The sequence below is a fragment of the Eufriesea mexicana genome, unplaced genomic scaffold (genome assembly GCF_001483705.2).
Source record: "Eufriesea mexicana isolate 0111107269 unplaced genomic scaffold, ASM148370v2 scaffold657, whole genome shotgun sequence".
Lineage (NCBI taxonomy): Eukaryota > Metazoa > Arthropoda > Insecta > Hymenoptera > Apidae > Eufriesea > Eufriesea mexicana.
Genome location: NW_016908821.1, coordinates 527227 through 551846, shown reverse-complemented (window position 1 = coordinate 551846; position 24620 = coordinate 527227). Strand labels below are relative to the sequence as shown.

Here is a 24620-nt window from a genome sequence, read left to right as displayed (position 1 = left end):
TTCCGTTAGTTAAGATCTGTCAGACTACCCTCGTATCATGAATACCACGAAGCCTTTCTAGCTCAGACACAGAGATAACTCATCATACATCTTTATCTTTTCTAGATTACCTACCTCAACGTGGATAAATGCGACGTTATGCTGTCTCTTCTGCTAGGAGCCTGCAGAGATGTCCTCGGAGAAGTTTCTTGCGAAATGGGTTGCGAAATTGACATACTAGCCATTGCCTGGAAAAAGAAGCCCAGTAAGAGCAGTTCAGAACGAAAATAGAATTGCTAGATATGTTCCTGTATGGCAAAGAGCTCGCGCATGAGATTCGTCTGGACATATCGGTCAAGCAGCTACGTCTACTCCGTCTATTCTAGGTCTATGCTACTCTTCCTACATCGTACTCTCTAAGCTTCCGGTCTCTCCCTTAGGATGGAAGCAGATCGTGCTCTGTATCCTCTATAGAATGATGAAAATAAAGAAAATCTACTTGTCGAATAGGCAAAAATTAGTCCATGCCGCTAACTACAACACAAGGAATAAGTCAGCTAGAATATTTATGCTCCATGCAAAGAGTGGATAAATGAAATATTTACACCAGAGCCGGTTTGGTCCATCAGTTGCATTGCCTGCGGAACCGATTAAACGAGGAACGATTAAAAAAACGTGGTCGACATCGGCGATCGTGTGTCTATTTTAGAGATATATTCTGTCTCTCTTTGTGATTGTCAGATATTAACTCCTTCGCAGTCTCTAATTTAACGTTACGTCGTTTCCAAAATCATAATCGCAATTTACGCAAATTTATTCCTCCCATATTTACAAGGCATCTCTGTTATCTCGAGAAACATGAAAATTTACGAGTTACGCTGTACGCAAAAGGGGAAGTCTCACGAGGAAAGTGCTACGTACTACTTTAGATACTGTTCAAATATTTACCACTACTGCTTTAACTTTATCGTTAAAGGTCTACTTTTTAGTAAGTACCAATCCAAGTAAGATCTATTTCTCAACTTTCATGAAGTTTCCAAGATTTTTAATTTTTTATGAAACACTATTATACTAGCTAATTTTCGTATGCGTTTCCAGCGAATACAAAGCTAAGATATCCAAAGGTTACTTTAACCGATTCGATAGTTCCAGCTTTAACTCTCGGTTTGCTAATTTTTTCCAATTTTTTCTTCGCCCGTCTGCGAAAGAGTTAATCTTCGTCGTGATTAATGACCTTTTTATTTACCTGTTTCAAGTGGTTCTTTAGTACGGTGCCTTCTGGTTCGGGCAATGGGGGCAATTGATCACCCAGACCAGTAGGTGCGTTTATTTTATTGCTGTCTAGATCCACTAGCCAAATGTCATCGGGCATTTTAAAGTTCGTTTTGTACAATAAAAAAGTAGCGGGTATTCCGATAACAAATGGTGTAGGTGCAAGCAACAACTGTTCCGCGCAGCTCATGCACGTGGGTAACAATGGTATCGCGGGGAACATATACTCCAGAGGATAAATCATCGTAACGAACGCCATTACGGACATCGATAGGGCATTGTAGTCGCGGGATTGTAACACGATCTGAAAGCAGATATAATTCGTACGTCCATTAATTCCATTTGTATCATAGTAATGACGAAATGATTCTTTGATAGCATTAGGTCTAAAGATCTAACTCAGCTGGTCTCAGCCTTTTCTCGTATCACTTTTTAGACGCATGATTTTCCAATTTGATACGATCTGGTCCAGTTCGCGTACCAGCTGGAAATCTTCAACGTACTGTACATACGAGTCTGATAAGTTCGCAATGAGGACAATTCAGGAGCAAGAGGAATACTCTGTTAGGTCTACCTGACTTTGATAATCTCAACATGTATATTGCTTGGAGACATACTTTGGCATGGCAGTAGAAGAAATTACGACTTGCTATACATTTTGTTCTAAGTTAATTAACACTGACCTAGACCAGATCTACATCAGTTTTTTATGGCTATGTACCCATATTTTGATGGCAAAGTGTTCCATTCATTTTCTTCGTAAAATACCATACACTGTGGTCAATTAGACCTGCGTTTCTTCCAACTGCCAACTTATCAGGCACATAACGGTATCACAAATGGTACGGTGCGCGTAGCATAGGCTGAGAATGGCTGAACTGGACGGTCTTTCGAGATATCGAGCATATTCTTTAGGGAGACATTGTTGATCTACAGAATTTGTTAAAACGAATTTTAATAATGCTGATTTAATATTTCTGATTGGAAAATAGAAGATTACCTTGTGCTCCAAGAGAATCAACGTGAGGACCTTCAAGCATATTTCAACGCCAAGAAGTTCCAGGGGTAGATGCAGAGGGAAATCAACGAGAGAAAATCTAGTGTGGTCTGGGAGTGCAAAACAGAGTGGTGGCTGCATACTTTGCGACACGATCTCGATCTCGACGCGTGTCTTTGTCGGGACCGGTACGGGGCTGCTCAGCAGTCGCAATATCCACGTCTCGATCTCTCGGACATCGTGTAACACTATCGATGGGGTTCCCTCCAGTGTTTGTCCTGTTAGAACACTCCACACCGTGTCTCTGTTGCGGATTGATAAACAATTTTTCTTCTTTAAACATTCACATGGGATACGTAACACCATTCGCTTATGAAGAGCAAGAGAAGAAGCAAAGTATGTCTGCTTTGTGATTTTAAGCGTTTACTTCGGCAATTTTATTTTTACTGATTCACTGTATGTTGTGACACAATAGGGAATATACAGGGTGTCCCAGAATTCGCGCAAGAAGTAATTTTGATCGAAAACAAACTGGCTTTTAATTAAAAATTGTAAATGAAGACGCGTTGTTCTTTCATGTAACGCTCCATTTTTAATAATCCTGAATTCTCAGCTATCGCGCTGTCTTTTTTCTTCGTTGGTAACGCTTTATCACTAAAATGTCGGAAAATTCAAATCTTGCGTGAATTTTGAGACATCCTTTAGTTAAAAGAATCTATGTTAGAAAGAGGAAGAAGATGTAAAGGTGCATACGAATTGCAAAGTGCAAGTTCGAATATTCGTAAGGGACAATTAGCCAAGTGGACGAAGAAAAGATTTGCAAATTCACGGTTTGCAAGCAGTCAATTGTTACCTGTTGGTCTGCCTAGAAGCGCCCACTTTCTGCGGCGAGGAACTCTCGTTGCACGCGTCGATGATCTTCTTCAGGATGAAAAGGCATTCCCGGAACATCGAGAAGAACGGATGATGGGAGATGATGCATAACGACGTCAGCGAGTGATTTCGTATCCTCTGGAAGCGTACACAAGGATAATCGTATCGGCTGACTTATTCGGTTCATTTGTCCAACTTAATACGCCTCCACTGACACAATGGGCTTGAATTGACTAGTATATATGTACGTTGATATCGAATCCTTTTCAAACAACAGATGTACCGTTTCAGCTGGGGGTTGGCGACTCGAAGTTTATATTTAACTTTGAATTACTTAACGTTGCTTTCTTAGGAACGTAATAACTACCGTGTGCGATGATGCCAAAGGAACTTTCATTGAATATTAAAACAGACGCATCGTCATGCAAATACCTTATAATTATTAGAGAGATCAGCGCCATTAATTCCATAATTGGCTAATTAATCGATTGGTCGAACCATGAATTCGCAATTAGTTCGGATCCGTAGTTTAGTACCCGATCCAGTGACAATTCCACAATCAGGCAAATGGTACAATGACAATTCCACGGTCGGGCAAACGGTAAAATGACAATTCCATGATTGACAGGTGGGTCAAGTTAATGGCAATTCCACGATCTGGCAACTGACGCGGTTGCAATTCCACGATTCGGCAACTGGCACGTACGCAGATCGATATGGCAACAATTCCACTGTTCCGTAATCGACCGGATGACAATTTCGCACTCGATAAATCAATATAACGGCAATTCCAAGATAAAAATGAGAAAACGTGCATTTCATAGTAATTTACCTGTCGTCTACGTGAAGCACGTGGAGACGGAGAATGGCTTCCTCCGCTTTCGCTGTCCACGCTCGGTGCAGTGATACCTAATCTCGGTGCACTCGGTATATGAGGAGTGTCAGAGTCCCTCCTGCTGCTCGGACATTCTTTCTCAGAGTCGCTAGGGCCTACTGCACTGCTCCTATAGTCGCTATAAAGAACAGCTAGAGGTACAGTCTCATAATTGCAGAAAGAATTTAAAAATAATTTGCAACGAGGTGTTCTTAAAATATTCCCCTTCGCAAGACTTCCATTGTATCTTGAACGTCCATGCAGATACATATCTCCGTTACAATTCACGTATAACCGATCTCTACGTCTCAACTTTTAATCCCAGGATCATAAGTTTTAATCCCTGGGTCTAAGACTCGAATCTTAATTCCGATTTCGAACTTGCCCAGGTTTTAATAAAATGATTTTAAATTTAATAACATGGGCTTTAATGGGAACTCTTTAAGCATGCACTTGACATTTACCACTTCGTCGAATATTATACCATCACGTGATCATTCATTACACCCTTTGCTTAACCTTTAATATCAGCCTTTCGCAAAGGGGGAAGAAGAAAAATCTAGATCCGACGATCTAAAATCCGAATCTTTCGTTGGATTAGATATTTTGGTAATAAAATAACGTGTTATATTTCACCTAGAAAAGGCAGAATCTGTGCTCTTTTCCATGCTCTTCCTCCAGCTCTCCCTTCGAAACGTGGTATTGTATTTGTCCCTCTTCATCGAGACTCCACCCCCGACCGCGACTCCTACCCTTTCTATTGGTCGATAAAAATTCACGCATATCCCATAACGAGTTTTCCCTGAAACATAACAAAACACACTTCATAGAACACACTTAAACACAATTATTATCCATCAATCTAATATTCAAGTTTTCTACCAACATCTAAATCGGTTTTCTGAAAAATTATTTCAAGTCATACAAATTATCACGATAAATTAGTTTAAAAATTATTTCGATAATTTCACTGTACATTTCATGAAGAATTTTTGTTCAAATGTACGTATATTAAAACAGAAACGAGTATCAGTGGAGCATTCTGGTTCTAATCCGAGTATTCTTCGTGATTTTTATTTCTAATTTCACTTTTTAAGGCACGAGTTAATTTTCCAAGAGACTATTCCGAAGAAAGAAAGCAGAAAATTTTAATACCGGAGTCTTTGTCCGTAAGGGTGAAGGTAAAGGAGGTGGCCTCTCGTAAGGCTGTGCGTTTCGGACCCACGCTGGTGCACCCTTCGGGTTGGCAGAAGTAAACCATGTCCAGCGGCAATGGAAAATCTTTGTGATCTTCCACCGGATATCTTCGCAGTAATTCTGGCACCTATGTCCAAATATTCATCGATTAAGCTAACAAATTTCGAATTTTACGCTAATTTCTAAGAACCTTTTTATTACTTTACTCTTCGTTTATTTTCATCCTTAATAAATTCATTAATTTATAATTATTAATTATAATTAATAATAATTATTAATAATTCAAACTCCTTATTATACTGCAACGCGTGTTCTAATATCTCTTTTCTAATATCGTGCGATCCTGTTGTTTCACTAAATTTCGAAAATTCTTTCGAGTCCCACTATTTGATCTTTCGGTAATTATTTTTAGTAATTTAAGTATGAGCGTTGCTTCGTCGCGAGATACCTATGACGAGCCAGACCGGTGATTATGGCGTCAAGGGGTTGAAACGTACCTGCACAGGTTGGCGAGAGACTGAGGGTAGTCTGGCCCCCACAATGGCGAGGTAATCCACCAAGCGGGGGCACAGGTACTTCTTCTGTATATCCATCGCTGTAATTTACAGCTCTGTCACCGCTCTGTGCAATGTGTACGGGTCATCTGAGCCGTCGGTCTTTCGTCAGGATCACCTCCTGATCGGTTCATGGCTGTATCATTCTTCACTTAGTCTTTCACATCTGGAAACACGAGTCGATGACTAAAATTAAATTTCCATCGGAAATCGAGACCTATTTGATTAACTCTTTGTCCTTCTACACCGACTTGCCCTTACTCGTCTTACGCTTTAATCGATTTCCTTTTCAAAGAAGTCCTTAAGAAATTCCTTAAGACATGTCTTCGAGTTGAAGACGTTTCAGAAATATCTTCAGAAATAAGACATTTTAAGAATAATAATTATTTTAAGAATTAATAATTTTCAGAAATAAGTATTACTTCTGTACGTTGCACATTTATTGAAGCATCGAATAATATATTATTTAAAAATCTCCGTAGAATAATTTTAAATAATTTATTTTAAATAATTCCCTTCACTAGATTTTCTGCGTAATTTCAATATCTAATAAGATATTATTTAAACACTTCTATGGAGATTTAGAGAAATTTAAATTATTAAGTTCACCGTATAATATCACGTTTAAAAGATCTCTATTTAGAGTTAATGAGCACAGTTAACGAGAATGACATATCTCGTTCGATATCGATGGCGGAGATGAAGAGAATGAATTCGATCGTGGAAGGTTAATTGGTAGTACGATCTAATAGTACGTGAAACAATATTTGGAGCACGAGACTCATTGATTTCTTGAGCCTCGTGACCCATATTGGGTTAACAAGAATCACAAAAACGCTTGAGCATCGTGCAAGGTTTAAGTTGACCTCAGCTCTCCTGAAGCAATATTTAGATGAAGATTCAGCTTAAAAAGGTGCAAACTTCCAGTTGACATTAACATTGACGAGATTCCCGTGTCCCTGAATTTTTTTTCCTAACCCAGTTACGATCTAGTAAGACACTTCACCAAAATTCTCCTCGTAATTTCCCTTACACGTACTTTTTCGCGATGCGAGGCCAAATTTTACATCGAAATATTTAAATTTGTGCTTCGAACGAGAGCTAAAGCGTAGTTTACATCTCGATGAATTCAAACGGAAGAAATAATAATAAAAAATGGGAAATTCCTCTTTAAAGGACACGAAAAATGTTTATATTCGTGAATCCTTTTGACCCAATTATGACCTAGGAAATGGTTTTTTTTTTCACAAAATTCTTGGAATTTTCCTTGCATGATCCTCTATAATTTAACACGAAATTCAAATTTTAAGGCGAGAAGAAAAATGTGATTCAAACACGAGAATTTCCTTTTCAAAATGAACAAAAGATTCTTGAATTCGCTCTTTACATGTTCTTCTATGATTCAAGACAGAATTCCAATAGAAAATACTGGAATTATATTTCAAATACGAAACAAAGCCTAATTTATGTCTTAAGGAATTTAGAGAAAAAGAATAATTGGCAACATTAGCATATTCGAAATAAGAATTTTCTCTTTAAAAAGGGATTTGAATGTTTTTCGTCCATCACGACTTAATACTAACATACTTTGTCAAATTTCTCCTTATATCGCGATTTGAGATGAAATTTCAAAGTATTTAAATTCATGTTTTATGTTTGATGAATTTAAAGCACGAAAATAACGCGTAACTTTCGCCCGTTGAAAACGGAAATTTCCTCTTTAAAAAGGACAATTCATAATCGATATATTCGCCCGTAAAGAATCGCACGCGTTTGCGCGGAATAATACTCGTGGTTACCAAAATGTTTTTACAACTTCTCCCGACGTTTTCATCTGTCATTGCCATTTAATTTCGCGGTTTAAAAGCTCACGAACCTCATCTTTCACCGCAAAACGCCTCGTTTCCTGTTCGTTTGGTTACCTTGAGCAAGATAAATCGCAAAACGAGATATCGAGACGATGATTTGATGCGTGCATTTCCCGCACACAGTCGAAAATTTAAACAATTTTGAGTTAAAAGATATTCTACGTGGTAAACGAGTATCGAAAAGTTACTACTGAATTTTTCCTCGACCCTAAACCTACCACGACTAGTGGAAAGACCTGTAGATGAGAAAATGGAGAGAGAAGAACTTAGAAAATTGGAAAAAGATAAAATAAGAGAAAATATTGAAAAATTTACGATGCACGTATTAAAAAGAAAGTCGAAAAGTCAGACTAACCAGAGTGATGCTGAATAAAGAATGTTTAATCAAAAATTTAGAAACGGCTATTCAAGCTATGGTTGGTGTTATTGTGCAGCTAAAATTTCACCAATTGCCAGTAATTGCGTTAGATTCCTCCATATCGATCGTGGTGCAATCGATGATTCGATTAGCCAATTCCTCGCTCGTTCTAGGTAAACTCTCCTTCATTTTCTTGTTATCTTTTCTCAGCTTATGCAGACAATTCAAAGACACGATTTTGGAGATAGTAAAAACTGGCAATTCACAGTGTTGTAACTTATTTCCCAAAAAATCAGAATCATCTCTCGAAGATGATACTTTCTAATAATTAAGATGAAAAGAGACATTATGCACGAATTAGAGAGGTCTAAAATGATATGATAAGGAACGTTGAAGAATATGTGGGAAGAAAAGCTGGAGAAAATCGAAGGAAATCGTCCCAGGCAAACAGGTCAGTTCACTTCGTCAATGGACGAACCCACGTTTCCACTTTTCCTAGCCAATATCTATAAAATGATTCCTTACTTGCCCAAACCAAGTTACGAAACCTTCCTCTAACGTTAGCAAAACACATGAGAGAAAAGCACTTTCTGAGAGTGCCATTTCTCTAGCCCCTATTGCTTCACCCGAGAGTCAGCCAAGACCCCAAGAACCCAGTACCTCAATATGCTACCGTAATATACAAACCACGTTTGAACACCCATCGGGACCACAACTCCAATTGCAACAGGGAAAAGCAAGTTACATCAACTGACAGTACTTCTGATTGACGATACCGAACCCATGGTACCTAACAACCCCTAGCACCCATCCTGAAAGCTCGCAAAATCGACTCACGAGGCATACACGTAGCACAATCCATAATCGAAGCTTTACAATGTCCTCGGACATCCGTATAGACGTCATAGTCGACTGATACTCGCCGAACCACCTTTTTCAAATTTTTCCAAAATCTCGTCGATGGACAGGCTACCCGTGGCCAGACTATCTAGATATATTTGCGACCTGCGAAAGTTTCGGAATGTTTTAACTCGCGTTGGTGAACTTACGTGTCGTTAGAACGAGGGTCCCGGTGGAAAATCGACAGCTCGTTCACGGGGCCACACTCCGTATCGCCCAACTGGCGATACCACACTGACGATCGTTCGCGGCGCAGCTACTAGGCAGGCGTGCGGCCAGGGGCGGCACTTGCGTCCGGAAAAGGGACATCGTTACCCTGAAACCGATGTCTGCCCGGGACCGACGTTTTTCCACCTTTTTAATTGCCCTTTGGAAATTTTCGATCGATAGGGTGTAAGGGTCCACGAGAGAAGCGGAGCAGGAGGGCTTCGAGTCAGGGGTTGCAAGGGCTTTCCTCTGGGGTGCGAGGACAGTTAGGGTGGGTGTTGGTTGCAAGTGGAATTCGTGGAAAGTTGGAGGCACGGGTGAAATTGGTGAGAAGGGTGGATATGAAATATATAGCTTCTTTTTGGCTACGACGAGGGGCTTCCTGCTGGATTCTCGAGGGTTATGCTTCCTTATGAAACGAAAAATTTCGCAACGTTTTGGTCTTTTATTTTGGCACGAAGGGACATGATTAGATGTGGGTCTTGCTTTTTTGGGAAATTTTGGTAACGAATTGGGATTAATGTAATATTGCGCAATGGAGGAAGGGTTAAATGCGCTTCTTTGGGGTATGAAGAGGGGTAGAAGCATTTGTTTTGCTTGTGTATTTTAGTATGGAAGAATGTAACTTGTGGCTATATTTTTGATAAGATTTCGGAGTTTAGATATTTCTAGTGACATCTTAGTAACATATTGGGATTAATGTAACCTTGCGTGATTAAAAGGTTTAAGTATCTTTCTCTAAGGAATATTAGAAGTATTTATTTTAGTCGTATCTTTCAGTACTGTAAGTTAATTGGAAGAAAAACTTGGCTTTTGTTACTATAAGAGGAATACTACTGTTAAATGTGGAGTTGTGCGATTTCAAGTGTTGAACTTGTTTTCTTGAACATGTAGCAACTGTGGGTAGAACTCACTTAAGATACTTGTAAAGAGAGAATGCCTTTGATGAACATTTCTTTAAATGCAAGCATAGTACAACTACAACATTATACTACTATTTGTATTGCTAAAATATTATTAGATTTTTATATTTTCCTACTATTTTTTATTGGGCCCGATACATTATTTCCAAAGGAAATTTTCTTATTTTTAAATTAGAACTAAGAATAAAATTTATCTCGAACAATATATTTTTATATAATTCCGATTGAATATCTATTTAATACGAATGATATAGATACGTTCTCAGTGGAGAAAATTATGACATTGTAGGACAATGATCAACATTTTTATCGTAATGGTGTCAAAGAAACTGAGAAGCACACGTTTCCATTTGTTACTCATACAATTGGATAACTGGAAAAGTAGGTGAATTCTTTGATCCTGAAACTGCAGAAAGCCTCGATTTAAAATGTTTAAGCAACAACAGCGAGAAGTTTGCTTTATGCAGTTTAATCCTGATGGGGTTGAATTAATTATTCGGTTCAAGGATAGCACTCGTAATCCGAGAATTACCTTGACATAGAAGAGGGAAAAGAATCAAAGAATTTTTGAACTAATTAATTTCATATTTCCCCATATTTCTTATTCTCTCTACATTTTAATACAAATTTCTCACTAATATCGCGATTATCATAATCATTATTTTTCATTAATATTGCAATTATCGCAATCAGTAATTATAACCCCCGTTCACGTATTTTTTAACGAAATTGTGCAAATAATTCCAAAAAACAATTATTCGTACTCGTACTAACCATAAGCTCTTTTTGTCTACGTTCGTTTAAAAAGAATTGTGCAAAACCTGTACTAAAAGCTAAAGCAAATAGAGTACAGTCTATCAAGGATTGCAAGAATAGGAAAAACCGAGCGTTTAGCCATAAATTTAGCCTTTAATCGTGGTCCGAAGGGATCGACAAACTTTTCTCTCGACAATTCCACTCTGAAATAACGCAGGGGGAATTTGCAAAAAGGATATCCTAAGAAAGTAGCAACTAGACAAAAAGAAAAAGGTAGATCCACACCCTTATGCGATAAAACCAGACACTTTCCTTCCCTTCCTCTTCTTCATCTTGTCCTTTGTTTCATTTCCTCCCTTCGTACTTTACGTTCTTTGCACCCTTGTATCTTCTTCCCTTCGTGTCTTCGACCCTTTGCAAATCTACTGAAAATGAGAAAAATTATTTTAAAAAGAAATTTTCGAATTTTTGAATAGAAATTATTTATGATAGAAGAAAAGAATATTGGAAGTTATAGAATGTGTATATATCGATGTATAGTATCATGGAACAACAAAAAATAAAATGTTCTCATATTTTTTTATTATGAATTATATCTTGATTAAAAAAGGAAATAACGAAAGTACCAAGTAATTTTTATTCGAATCATCTTTTCATGTAGCAAATAGTTTTCAACAAATTTTTGACAATTTGGTAAAATTGAGTGACTCAACCTACACGATGATACGTGAATTTTCGAATTTTCTTGACTCATTAAAATATTACGATATCGATCAGTATCGAGTTTCTAAGACAACGTGCATCAGAACTCTATCCATTAATTTAATCGCCAGAATATGCAAATTTATTAGTATCACACTTAACAATGACCATTTCTTTTCCTTTGACGTACTCTATTAGTTTGCACGTAATCAGTGACTTCTTGATTAATTAATTTTTTCACTTCTTTAGGATTAATTAAGTCTCATAAAAAAAATATAGCACAATGTAAATAGAACGTAAAACGATTTAGTATAATAGAAAAGTAAGATACACTATAAATATAGTAATATAACTCATTAATGTATTATATTTATTCTACTACAATACCCTAATATACTACAATTTAATTTAATCGTATATTTATTTAAGTATTTCGTTCAGTAATAATTATATACTCATACACCGAATATACTTCATTATAGAACACTATACATGTACTATACTCCAGTATTTACTCTGCAATAATAATTAAATCGCAATAATAGTATAATAAAAGAATAATAAAAATAATAATATAGCAAAAAGTAAATAAATAATAAATAATAATAATTGTATAAATTTACTATATTTACCTTGCTATATTTAGTATACGCTATGTTTAACTCACACCAATACAGTGTGACAAAAAGTACATCATATACACCTGAAATACATTTGGTTAGGATCAAAGGGGAAAGCACGTTGAACTAACCAAAGAGGGTCAATGCTACTGAAATGGAATACGAATTTTCATGATTATCGGTTACATTGCACGAAGTGACTGAAATTACGCTTTTTTTAGCCACCAGCTGGCCGGTTAATTGCCGCTACTGTTCCGCGCGACTTTTACTATGCACACACGCACACCAGCTTATCACCCTGTGTAATGTACTTATCGTACACGTACGCGCATGCGTCAGCCAGACGGACGCTTCCACGTACGCGTTTCAATGCCGTTAATAGTTTCGAAATTCGATTGTTGTCGCTATATAATGGAACATCGAGACCCCTTGCTATCTTCTAGAGTCAACCGAAGCCTCGTATCAAGGACAGACGAATCGCTGGATGAAAATTTCGAACGTATCCGGAAATGTCATTACAGCGGTATTATAGTCGGAAAAGAAGCGATTCTACTTTGTGATTTTGAATCGCAAATGTAGAGAAGTAATGTTAATTTTCCTGGTCCTTCAAGGAGAGACTGAGAAAGTAACGTAAAAAAGAATATAAAGTTGAAGTATGAGAAAAGTGATCGTTATTTTTAATGATAATGAGTTTTATTTTTTTGTAGATGTACATATTTTCATCAACATTTGACTCATCATTTTTTTTAATTACAAATATATTTTTATATCTCCTTAGACTTTCATATTTATACCTTCTTGGAACCTGAGAATACTTGAGCTCTAAAAATACATCTATAATTTAAAATATGTTTTACACCAATCTGTATCTACTCTCAACTTTGATGTCTCTGTTAACCTCCACATCGATACTTAAAATTATCTCCAAAAATAAATTTGTCCTAAAATTCATTTAGTAAAAATGAACGGAAAAAATGATGTAAAAATTTGTGTCTTACGAAACTTCTCAATTGCCGGAAGAAAAATCATGTGTAAGACGTTTATAGAGTGTCTAACACTGGACGCAAAAACTACAAAAAGGCGTGGGTAAGTCTAACGTGATTAAGGTCTACGTAAGCAGTGACACCGGCTGCGTAATACAACGTTAGTACCTTCTGAACGACTATCCCGAACGCTTGGCCCAGCGAGCTCGTATACACCATCCAAGGGAATGGATGGCCTCATTGCATAGACGCGCTGTGCTACCAGCTGGATCAATAACGCTGCTGTCAGGCTTAGCTGGATGTTCGGGTACGTGGAGGTGGAAGGAGAACAGGAACGTAAGTACTAGGTCTGAAAGATTCGCGAGTCCATCTACGTTCGACTAAACGATGGTCAATTATGTTTTAATTAAATTTGGTTAAAGTTGCTGTCAAGAAGATTACGTGCTACGCTTCGTTCGATTTTTCGTTTGACATATCTTAATGTGGAAAATAGAGTAATGGATATTTAAGGCAAATTCGAATTTATGATTAGTCTTGGATTTTTGTTGAAATTATTTCAATGATAAATAATTCATATTGTAACTATTAATAATGGTAGTTATAATTAGTTTAGTATAGTTGTACTACAGTTATACTATAACTATTACTATGAATTAATTTTGTAAAAATACATGAAGGATCTGTTCAAAAATTTATGATCGCAGAAGAAAAATCCCATGTTTGAGCTATTACAGAGTAGGGTATAAATGCATAAAGTATATAAATATTCTTTTATGATTTACAGTCATTCGAGCGTTGCCGAGCACAGACTGATCCACGCCGATCATAACCGCGGCTTTTCTACTACCCCTATCAAGCTGATGCGCATGCGCACGCATTCGTTACTAGTATACTTACTAATTCGTACAATTAGACTCATTGTCAGTAAAGAATATATACATGTATCGTGCATTTACTTTATAAAGAAAGTAAAAATTCTTTGAGTCAAAAAGTATTAAAATTATACTACAAAACTTCAATAGTACATCGTAAAATTTACAACTTATCGATCAATTTATGTACTATCATTGTTTCATTAATTTCCTTGCAAGTAATCTGAAACCCTATTAAACTGAAACTCTGAATTTATCTCTGTAACTATGTAATTTTGAATTTAATTTTTCGAAGGAAACCAAGGATCCCATGACAGAGAGGTACACTCCTGGGTGTGGGATATCAAAGCAGACTAACAAGGACAGTGCAAGTCCTTCGGGTCACCGATTTAGTTGAAACTTCGCAGGTTTGTAGATATCGTCATGCAGTTTAAGAAAATGTATCATTATAGCCGCAACTACTCAATGACTTTTGAGATATTTACGATTAAAGTTTGATTACTTCCAGAATTATAGCTTTATTTTCCATATTTATTAATTGTGATTGTAGGTTAATGATGATAGTCCAGAATTACTATCCTGGAGGACCAGAGTTCGATTCCGGTTCAAAAGTTAATATTTTCTTTTCAATCTATTTTTTATTTTGTATTTATTTTTCGCCTATGAAAACCTTGTAAATAAAATTTCTTAATAAAATTTTATTTTTTACCCTCTTTTAGGCCAGTATATATTTATTACTTAATAAGAATATTATACAAGAAAAACCACTTTTATAGCAATCTTATTTACTAGTAACTAATTATTAAATTAAACATTGTATAAGAATATTGCCTATAATTCCATCTATGCTGTGGAGCTATAAATGTTCATGAATTAATTACAAAAACTTGGAAATTTATTAATTTTCTGCTGCCGAATTGATTTATTAATGTGTATTATTAGCGCCTAACCAGAAGTGGTATCTAGTTCGAATAAAAATTTTATCGCCTGCGATCAGCGCCATCTATGATTTGGGCTCAAAAAGCAAGAAAGTGATAGGAATATAGAATAGGCAAGGAGGTCGTCGAATAGTTGGTCACGTGGTATAAGAGGACAGAGAGGGGATAGTAAAGGATAGAATGGCTCCGGCAGTGAAGAATTATTAATTACTCAATTTCCGTAAACAATTTGTGAACTTTTATAATTTCATTGCAAAGCTGGAACTTCAGGCTACATTCTTATATAATTTTCGTAAAGAATTTAACTCTAAATTGTTAGTTATTAATTTTTGTTTTATGGCGTCTATGATTTCGTAACGGCGACCATCATGACCTTCCATGAAAATATTTATTACTAAACGAAACTAAAAGCAAAATGAGATCAGAAGTTATATGAGAAGATTCGCAAGGACATTGTCTTTCTAACGAGTGCATAAAGTTTCATAAATTAATTCCGTTGAGGATAGTAATCAATGAAAAACCAATGGCGTCTTCGACAATAATTCAAACACTGCGTAGAATAATAATTAATAATAAATTAATTAGGGACAAATCTGTATCAAAAAATATATTGGAAAGTTCTTGAAGGATCTACCTTTACGATGCAATTATAAAAGTTCATAAATTAATCGCAGGAATTGAGTAATTAATTAATCTTCTAATAAAAATTCAAAAAGAAACAGTCAGCACCACCTATGATTTTTATCTGGAACTGCTCCATTAGTTCCAGTACACAACTGTAGGTGGCGCTGACTGTTCCCTTTTGAATTTTTATTAAAAGATTAATTAATTACTCAATTCCAGCAATTAATTTATGAACTTTTATAATTGCATCGTAAAGGTAGATCCTTCAAGAACTTTTCAATATATTTTTTGATACAGATTTGTCCCTAATTAATTTATTATTAATTATTATTCTACGCAGTGTTTGAATTATTGTCGAAGCCGCCATTGGTTTTTCATTGATTACTATCCTCAAAGGAATTAATTTATGAAACATTATGCACTCGTTAGAAAGACAATGTCCTTGCGAATCTTCTCATATAACTTCTGATCACATTTTGCTTCTAGTTTCGCTTAGTAATAAATATTTTCACGGAAGGTCGTGATGGACGCCGTTACGAAATCATAGACGTCATAAAACAAAAATTAATAACTAACAATTCAGAGTTAAATTCTTTACGAAAATTATATAAGAATGTAGCCTGAAGTTCCAGCTTTGCAAAGAAATTATAAAAGTTCACAAATTGTTTACGAAAATTGAATAATTAATAATTTTTCACTGTCGGAGCCATTCTGTTCTTTACTATCCCCACTCTGACCTCGTCTACCACGTGACCAACTCTTAGTCGACCTCCTTGCCTATTCTATATTCCTATCACTTACTTGATTTTTGATCCCAAATCATAGATGGCGCTGATCGAAACTGTCGAATGAAAAACCACGTGACCCGTTGGGCGGGAGAAACAAAACAATTAATGAACATAAATAAGTATAACACATTTTTCTTCCCTTTTCTTACTTTCTTAATAGCCCGTTGAACATGAAGTCACAGATGAAGAGGTGTGGTTTTGTTCTTGGTAAAAAGAAAATGAAACTGCGATGGTTAGATGTTAAAGCACTTTTTATTCATTTTGAAAGTTTTACATATACATGTTAATTGTTAACGACATAATAAACAATGACATATAGACATTAGAATCTGAGTAGATGTCCGTATCACGGACCGTTGCGAGAAAAAAATGTTTCGTAATACATATTACGCAATAATTATCATTACAATGACCATGTATATATGTACAATATTTATAAACATATGATAAAAGATTCTATTCAAATGCATAAGTTATCCTAATAATTCTTGATATCTCTTGTCATGCATTTCCTCGGCTTTCTCTTCTGCTAAACCTAATAAGGAGTTTTTTATTCCCTATTCATTTTCCATTATATCCTTACCATCTTTAACATCATCTATTTTATAATATTCTACTTTCTTCGGTTTCTTTCTTGTAACGTTTAATTTATTTCTTATACCTTCCGTCATTGCTCTGAAAATATAAATATAAGAGACAGTCAATAAAAATTCCTACTTTCTATAACATAGTTATAATATAAACAATAAACTAACTCTTTCTCTTTCTTTACAACTTCTAATTCTTCTTGAGTTTTTACTTGATCGTCACATTCCCAATCACTACTGCGGCCCTTCTTCCTTTATTTATTTGCAAGTCCAGATGGTTCAACAGCTGGTTGTGAGCTTAATTTTTAATCAGTTAAATGATCAAGAGTTGATTTGCCTTTACCAGTAAACTTTTTATTTAATATCACAGATTCTTCTTCATCTTCCTTTGCTTCTCCACCAAATGACAAAAGATTGAAATCTCTGTAACAAAATCTTTCATTTCAAAGAACAATACCATCAGGACTAAATTCTACAAACATATATGATTTTTACCTTACTGCTGCTACTTTAGTTTTTGAACTGTTCTTTATTTCTTCACTTTCCTGTACTATTATTCTTGGTATAATATCAGAAAATGGATTGTTCAATATTATAGTTTTTATCAATCTTGGAGGATAAAGTGATCTATCATTCTACAAAACAGAGGAATTATTATATTTATATCAATTCTTGATATATTTTCTTGTAAACATTACATTTACCTCACCTACAAGTGCTTCTTCAAGTTTAAATACGTAATATATTGCTTCTCCAGTAACTTTACCATAGATTGTATGTTTCTTCTGCAAATCTGTAATCTAGTATGAAATTCTGTATGAAATTAACTAATACTTATTACTTTACCCTTAGTGCCTCGCCCTTGCATATATATACTACTCATGTTTGTAAGTCTATAATAAAAAAAATCCTTCGTTAATAATATTTCATATTAAATCTTCAGGCATTTACAAATCAGTCGACTAAATGGTTCTTTCCTCAAATAATCAACAGCAGGTAATACGTACCTTTTATTTCCTTTTAGCACTGGTTTTGTTGGTTCAATCAATTCCATATGCCACAGCCCCATTGTTCCTGCTGCTTTTATAGCTTCCAAGTTTCTATAGATATTTCTATACATTTGTACCTGAATGCAACATTTACACTCAAATTATCTATAACTTTTAAGACTATTATCAAGTGTCCATTCTCCTCCAGTGATCCTTATATTTGCATGTCCATGAAACACATCCTTCTCTGATGATACATATGCCACCCCTTTCCAGTTCCTTGAATGGACATAGTATGCATTTCGTCTTCTGCTTTCATTCAAACCTCCCTCTTTTCTTTATAAACCTCAGCTCCATCAATCTGAAATTTAACACATTGGCAATCATTGACTTTAACCACTGATATTAATATTTACTTAGATCAGGAATACAATATATCTTTCAATCTCACTGTAATCCCTATATTTAGTTGTTATAAGAGGCCATCACCTAAATTAATTTTATTCATTTGTCTGCCCAAGCCATCTCCATTCTCTGAATATTTATTTGACCAACGAAGATTTCTATCTTGTATTTCATATGGTTAGCTGACCTAGAATCCAATAGACATATCATAACTTACATATTTGTATTGCTGCTTCAATTTTTTCTCGCTATAAAATATAATTCTTCTACATCTAATAGCCCTACACTGATGATATTCCTTGAACCAATATTTTTCTACTGCAGCACTTGCCTGTTTATTTCAACAAAATATTGTTCTGAACCTACACTACGCTGATATATAGAACAAACCTAATCAAAAAGCCTAATTACGAAGCTAGAATCCAAAATAGTCAATTGCGCAGCACGATTTCAGAGCCACTGATACATTCGGCACTATTTCTTGAAAACGCACGCACGAAACCGAAAAAAAGTAATCAATCCCGTTAGAGAAAATTCTACTCTACACTATTGAACGAAAAAATCCGAATCCAAAAGCCTAATTACGCAGATAGAATCCAAAAAAGTCAATTGCGCAGCACGATCTGAGAGCCACTGACACATTCGGCACTATTTCTGGAAAACGCACGCTCGAAACCAAAAAAAAGTAATCAATCCCGTTAGAAAAAATTCTACTCTACACTATTGGAAGAAAAAATCCGAAGCCAAAAGCCTAATTTCGAAGATAGAATCCAAAAAAGTCAATTGCGCAGCACGATTTCACAGCCACTGACATATTCGGCACTATTTTTGGAAAACGCACGCACGAAACCGATAAAAAGTCATCAATCCCGTTAAAGAAAATTCTACTTTACACTGTTAGACGAAAAAATCCGAATCCAAAAGCCTAATTGCGAAGATAGAATCCAAAAAAGTCAATTGCGCAGCACGATCTGAGAGCCACTGACACATTCGGCACTATTTCTGGAAAACGCACGCACGAAACCAAAAAAAAGTAGTCAATCCCGTTAGAGAAAATTCTACTCTACACTATTAGACGAAAAAATCCGAATCCAAGCGCCTAATTGCGAAGATAGAATCCAAAAAAGTCAATTGCGCAGCACGATCTGAGAGCCACTGACACATTCGGCACTATTTCTGGAAAACGCACGCACGAAACCAAAAAAAAGTAGTCAATCCCGTTAGAGAAAATTCTACTCTACACTATTAGACGAAAAAATCCGAATCCAAACGCCTAATTGCGAAGATAGAATCCAAAAAAGTCAATTGCGCAGCACGATCTGAGAGCCACTGACACATTCGGTACTATTTCTGGAATACGCACACACGAAACCAAAAAAAAGTAATCAATCCCGTTAGAGAAAATTCTACTCTACACTCTTAGACGAAAAAATCGGAATCCAAAAGCCTAATTACGAAGATAGAAACCAAAACAATCAATTGCGCAGCACGATCTGAGAGCCAGTGACACATTCTTAAAGTAATCAATCCCATTAGAGAAAATTCTACTCTACACTGTTAGACGAAAAAATCCGAATCCAAAAGCCTAATTTCGAAGATCGAATCCAAAAAAGTCAATTGCGCAGCACGATCTGAGAGCCACTGACACATTCGGCACTATTTTTGGAAAACGCACGCACGAAACGGAAAAAAAGTAATCAATCCCATTAGAGAAAATTCTACTCTACACTGTTAGACGAAAAAATCCGAATCCAAAAGCCTAATTTCAAAGATCGAATCCAAAAAAGTCAATTGCGCAGCACGATCTGATAGCCACTGACACATTCGGCACTATTTTTGGAAAACGCACGCACGAAACGGAAAAAAAGTAATCAATCCCATTAGAGAAAATTCTACTCTACACTGTTAGACGAAAAAATCCGAATCCAAAAGCCTAATTACGAAGATAGAATCCAAAAAAGTCAATTGCGCAGCACGATCTGAGAGCCACTGACACATTCGGTACTATTTCTGGAATACGCACACACGAAACCAAAAAAAAGTAATCAATCCCGTTAGAGAAAATTCTACTCTACACTCTTAGACGAAAAAATCGGAATCCAAAAGCCTAATTACGAAGATAGAAACCAAAAAAGTCAATTGCGCAGCACGATCTGAGAGCCAGTGACACATTCTGCACTATTTCTGGAAAACGCACGCTCGAAACCAAAAAAAAGTAATCAATCCCGTTAGAAAAAATTCTACTCTACACTGTTAGACGAAAAAATCCGAATCCAAACGCCTAATTACGAAGATAGAATCCAAAAAAGTCAATTGCGCAGCACGATTTCACAGCCACTGACATATTCGGCACTATTTCTAGAAAACGCACGCACGAAACCAAAAAAAAGTAATCAATCCCGTTAGAGAAAATTCTACTCTACACTGTTAGACGAAAAAATCCGAATCCAAACGCCTAATTACGAAGATACAATCCAAAGAAGTCAATTGCGCAGCACGATCTGAGAGCCACTGACACATTCGGCACTATTTCTGGAAAACGCACGCAAGAAACCAAAAAAAAGTAATCAATCCCGTTAGAGAAAATTCTACTCTACACTGTTAGACGAAAAAATCCGAATCCAAACGCCTAATTACGAAGATAGAATCCAAAAAAGTCAATTGCGCAGCACGATCTGAGAGCCACTGACACATTCGTCACTATTTTTCGAAAACGTAAGCTCGAAACCGCAAAAAAATATTCAATCCCGATAAGGAAAAAATTACTCTATGCTGTTATGCCGAAAAAATCTAACCGAAAACCCTAATTTCAGAAATATAGGCGAATAAAGTTTACTGTGTAGAACGATTTCACAGGCACTTGCTTTGCCGTTACTTTGTTTCATATATGCACCTTCAATCGTAATATAATTGCCCTACTGGTTGGAGAACAGCCTATTCTATGCAGTAGTAAGGAAATATTCTAATCCACAATTGAAATTTAGAATGTAAAAGAAATAATTCATAACTATGTTGCAATGGAACGTCAAGATTGAAGAAAAATTGAAAAGACTGTTTAAACGCTGCCTATTCAGAGTAATGTTGATCAAATATTCCACCGAACTGTCGAAATCTGGAATCTTCTATAGCCGATAATAACGGACGATCCGGTAGTATTATAGGATCACGCACTCACACCACTTCATTTCTCACATGTGTCGTTACACGGTTTACACTATGTAACACCACTTTTTTCACATGTAGTATATTACCACCGTAGAAATGTTCACAGTTAGTAATCTTGAACTTCGTAAAATAATTAAAACGTCAATCAGCGATATCACTACTTCACAAAACGTCCTGAGATTTAATGTTTTATTTTAAAGCGTGAGAATATTCCACCATGCTACCGTTATGCCCGCTTGCCGCCAACTGGAAGTTGGCTGCAGCCGGATGTGCTAGGTATTTTTGTAGCGGGAAAATGTTGCATCTTTGAAATAGCTATGGGATAAATTATCGCTGTAAAGTATCAAACTTTGTCTCTTATATTTAATAATGTCAATGAAGCAAATATAAATATATTTCTTGTACCAAAAATTCCAAATTTCTATAATTAATTTATGAACTTGAAGTATTAATTATACCATTGTACTAATGGAAAGATACACCATTAGTATCTTCGGCATTAGTTCAAACTTTCTATGCAATAATCAATAATAATGATTTAAATAACAACGAATTCATATCCACAATTATATTAGAAAGCTCGACAAGGCTGTGCCTTTACGATACAATTATAAAAGTTGATGAATTAATTATAGACGAACATGAAGTCACAGATGAAGATGAGTGACTTTGTTTTTGGTAAACAGAAGATGAAACTGTAATGGTTATATGCTTAGGTACATTTTATTCACTTTGAAAGTTTCACATATACACGTTAATTGTTAACGACATAATAAACAATGACATATAAAGTAGATACATTCTGGGTGGATGTGGATTATAATGACCATATACATATATGTAACAATACACATATATACACATTACTGCAAATGATTCTATTCACGAGTATTCATATATAACACGAGTTATCCTAATAATTCTAGATATTGGTTTATCTTGCATCTATCTCTCTTATCGTGCATTTCCTCGGCTTTCTCTTCTGCTAAACCTAATAAGGAGTTTTTTATTCCCTATTTACTTTCCTTTATATCTTTATCATCTTCAACATCATTTATTTTATAATTTTCTACTTTCTTCAGTTTCTTTCTTGTAACGTTTAATTTATTTCTTATACCTTCCGTCATTGCTCTGAAAATATAAATATAAGAGACAGTCAATAAAAATTCCTACTTTCTATAACATAGTTATAATATAAACAATAAACTAACTCTTTCTCTTTCTTTACAACTTCTAATTCTTCTTGAGTTTTTACTTGATTGTCACATTCCCAATCACTACTGCGGCCCTTCTTCCTTTATTTATTTGCAAGTCCAGATGGTTCAACAGCTGGTTGTGAGCTTAATTTTTAATCAGTTAAATGATCAAGAGTTGATTTGCCTTTACCAGTAAACTTTTTATTTAATATCACAGATTCTTCTTCATCTTCCTTTGCTTCTCCACCAAATGACAAAAGATTGAAATCTCTGTAACAAAATCTTTCATTTCAAAGAACAATACCATCAGGACTAAATTCTACAAACATATATGATTTTTACCTTACTGCTGCTACTTTAGTTTTTGAACTGTTCTTTATTTCTTCACTTTCCTGTACTATTATTCTTGGTATAATATCAGAAAATGGATTGTTCAATATTATAGTTTTTATCAATCTTGGAGGATAAAGTGATCTATCATTCTACAAAACAGAGGAATTATTATATTTATATCAATTCTTGATATATTTTCTTGTAAACATTACATTTACCTCACCTACAAGTGCTTCTTCAAGTTTAAATACGTAATATATTGCTTCTCCAGTAACTTTACCATAGATTGTATGTTTCTTCTGCAAATCTGTAATCTAGTATGAAATTCTGTATGAAATTAACTAATACTTATTACTTTACCCTTAGTGCCTCGCCCTTGCATATATATACTACTCATGTTTGTAAGTCTATAATAAAAAAAATCCTTCGTTAATAATATTTCATATTAAATCTTCAGGCATTTACAAATCAGTCGACTAAATGGTTCTTTCCTCAAATAATCAACAGCAGGTAATACGTACCTTTTATTTCCTTTTAGCACTGGTTTTGTTGGTTCAATCAATTCCATATGCCACAGCCCCATTGTTCCTGCTGCTTTTATAGCTTCCAAGTTTCTATAGATATTTCTATACATTTGTACCTGAATGCAACATTTACACTCAAATTATCTATAACTTTTAAGACTATTATCAAGTGTCCATTCTCCTCCAGTGATCCTTATATTTGCATGTCCATGAAACACATCCTTCTCTGATGATACATATGCCACCCCTTTCCAGTTCCTTGAATGGACATAGTATGCATTTCGTCTTCTGCTTTCATTCAAACCTCCCTCTTTTCTTTATAAACCTCAGCTCCATCAATCTGAAATTTAACACATTGGCAATCATTGACTTTAACCACTGATATTAATATTTACTTAGATCAGGAATACAATATATCTTTCAATCTCACTGTAATCCCTATATTTAGTTGTTATAAGAGGCCATCACCTAAATTAATTTTATTCATTTGTCTGCCCAAGCCATCTCCATTCTCTGAATATTTATTTGACCAACGAAGATTTCTATCTTGTATTTCATATGGTTAGCTGACCTAGAATCCAATAGACATATCATAACTTACATATTTGTATTGCTGCTTCAATTTTTTCTCGCTATAAAATATAATTCTTCTACATCTAATAGCCCTACACTGATGATATTCCTTGAACCAATATTTTTCTACTGTAGCACTTGCCTGTTTATTTCAACAGAATATTTCCTTTTCACAACCAAGCTCTGCTATCACTAATAAAAGGTGGAAAATCAATGGCTCATAACTTATACTATTTAATTACAACCAAAGGTTATGTTAATAAGAAAGACACAACAATGCTTCCGGCGTTTGTTTGCAATTTTTTCTCATTTCCTATGCATTCTCCTATTCACTTGGAGAAAAATTAGTAAATCACTTAATTTCTGAGATTAATTTATGAAATTTTATAATTGCGTTGTAAAGGTGTACTTTTGCATATTCGTCGTCTGCCAGGTAAAGAAATGAATACTGATTGTCTAGTTAAAAGCGCTGTTTGGACTGAATTTATTAACGAATGTAGGAAACTTTATGATTTGATTTATTAAAATATATTAAAATATATTAGGAGCACATAACCAGAGTT

At 35.3% G+C, this 24620-nt stretch overlaps 1 protein-coding gene across 8 annotated transcripts in view; it reads right to left on the bottom strand.

Annotated features, from left to right (window-relative positions):
• Rab3-GEF (Rab3 GDP-GTP exchange factor) overlaps positions 1–9098 on the bottom strand; it is a 32795-nt gene extending 23697 nt beyond the window's left edge. For 6 of the 8 annotated variants that reach the window (XM_017898360.1, XM_017898361.1, XM_017898364.1 and 3 more), the window contains exons 1-10: positions 9022–9098; positions 5690–5912; positions 5151–5319; positions 4632–4797; positions 3954–4134; positions 3102–3259; positions 2252–2552; positions 1226–1555; positions 585–617; positions 115–227 (exon numbers count right to left, since the gene is read on the bottom strand). In XM_017898360.1, the coding sequence (XP_017753849.1) occupies positions 115–227; positions 585–617; positions 1226–1555; positions 2252–2552; positions 3102–3259; positions 3954–4134; positions 4632–4797; positions 5151–5319; positions 5690–5785 (1547 nt within the window). In that variant the 5' untranslated portion in view covers positions 5786–5912; positions 9022–9098. The remainder of the gene's footprint in view (positions 1–114; positions 228–584; positions 618–1225; positions 1556–2251; positions 2553–3101; positions 3260–3953; positions 4135–4631; positions 4798–5150; positions 5320–5689; positions 5913–9021) is intronic. The other 2 variants (XM_017898362.1, XM_017898363.1) reach the window with 2 other exon arrangements.
• Between the last annotated feature and the right edge of the window lie 15522 nt (positions 9099–24620).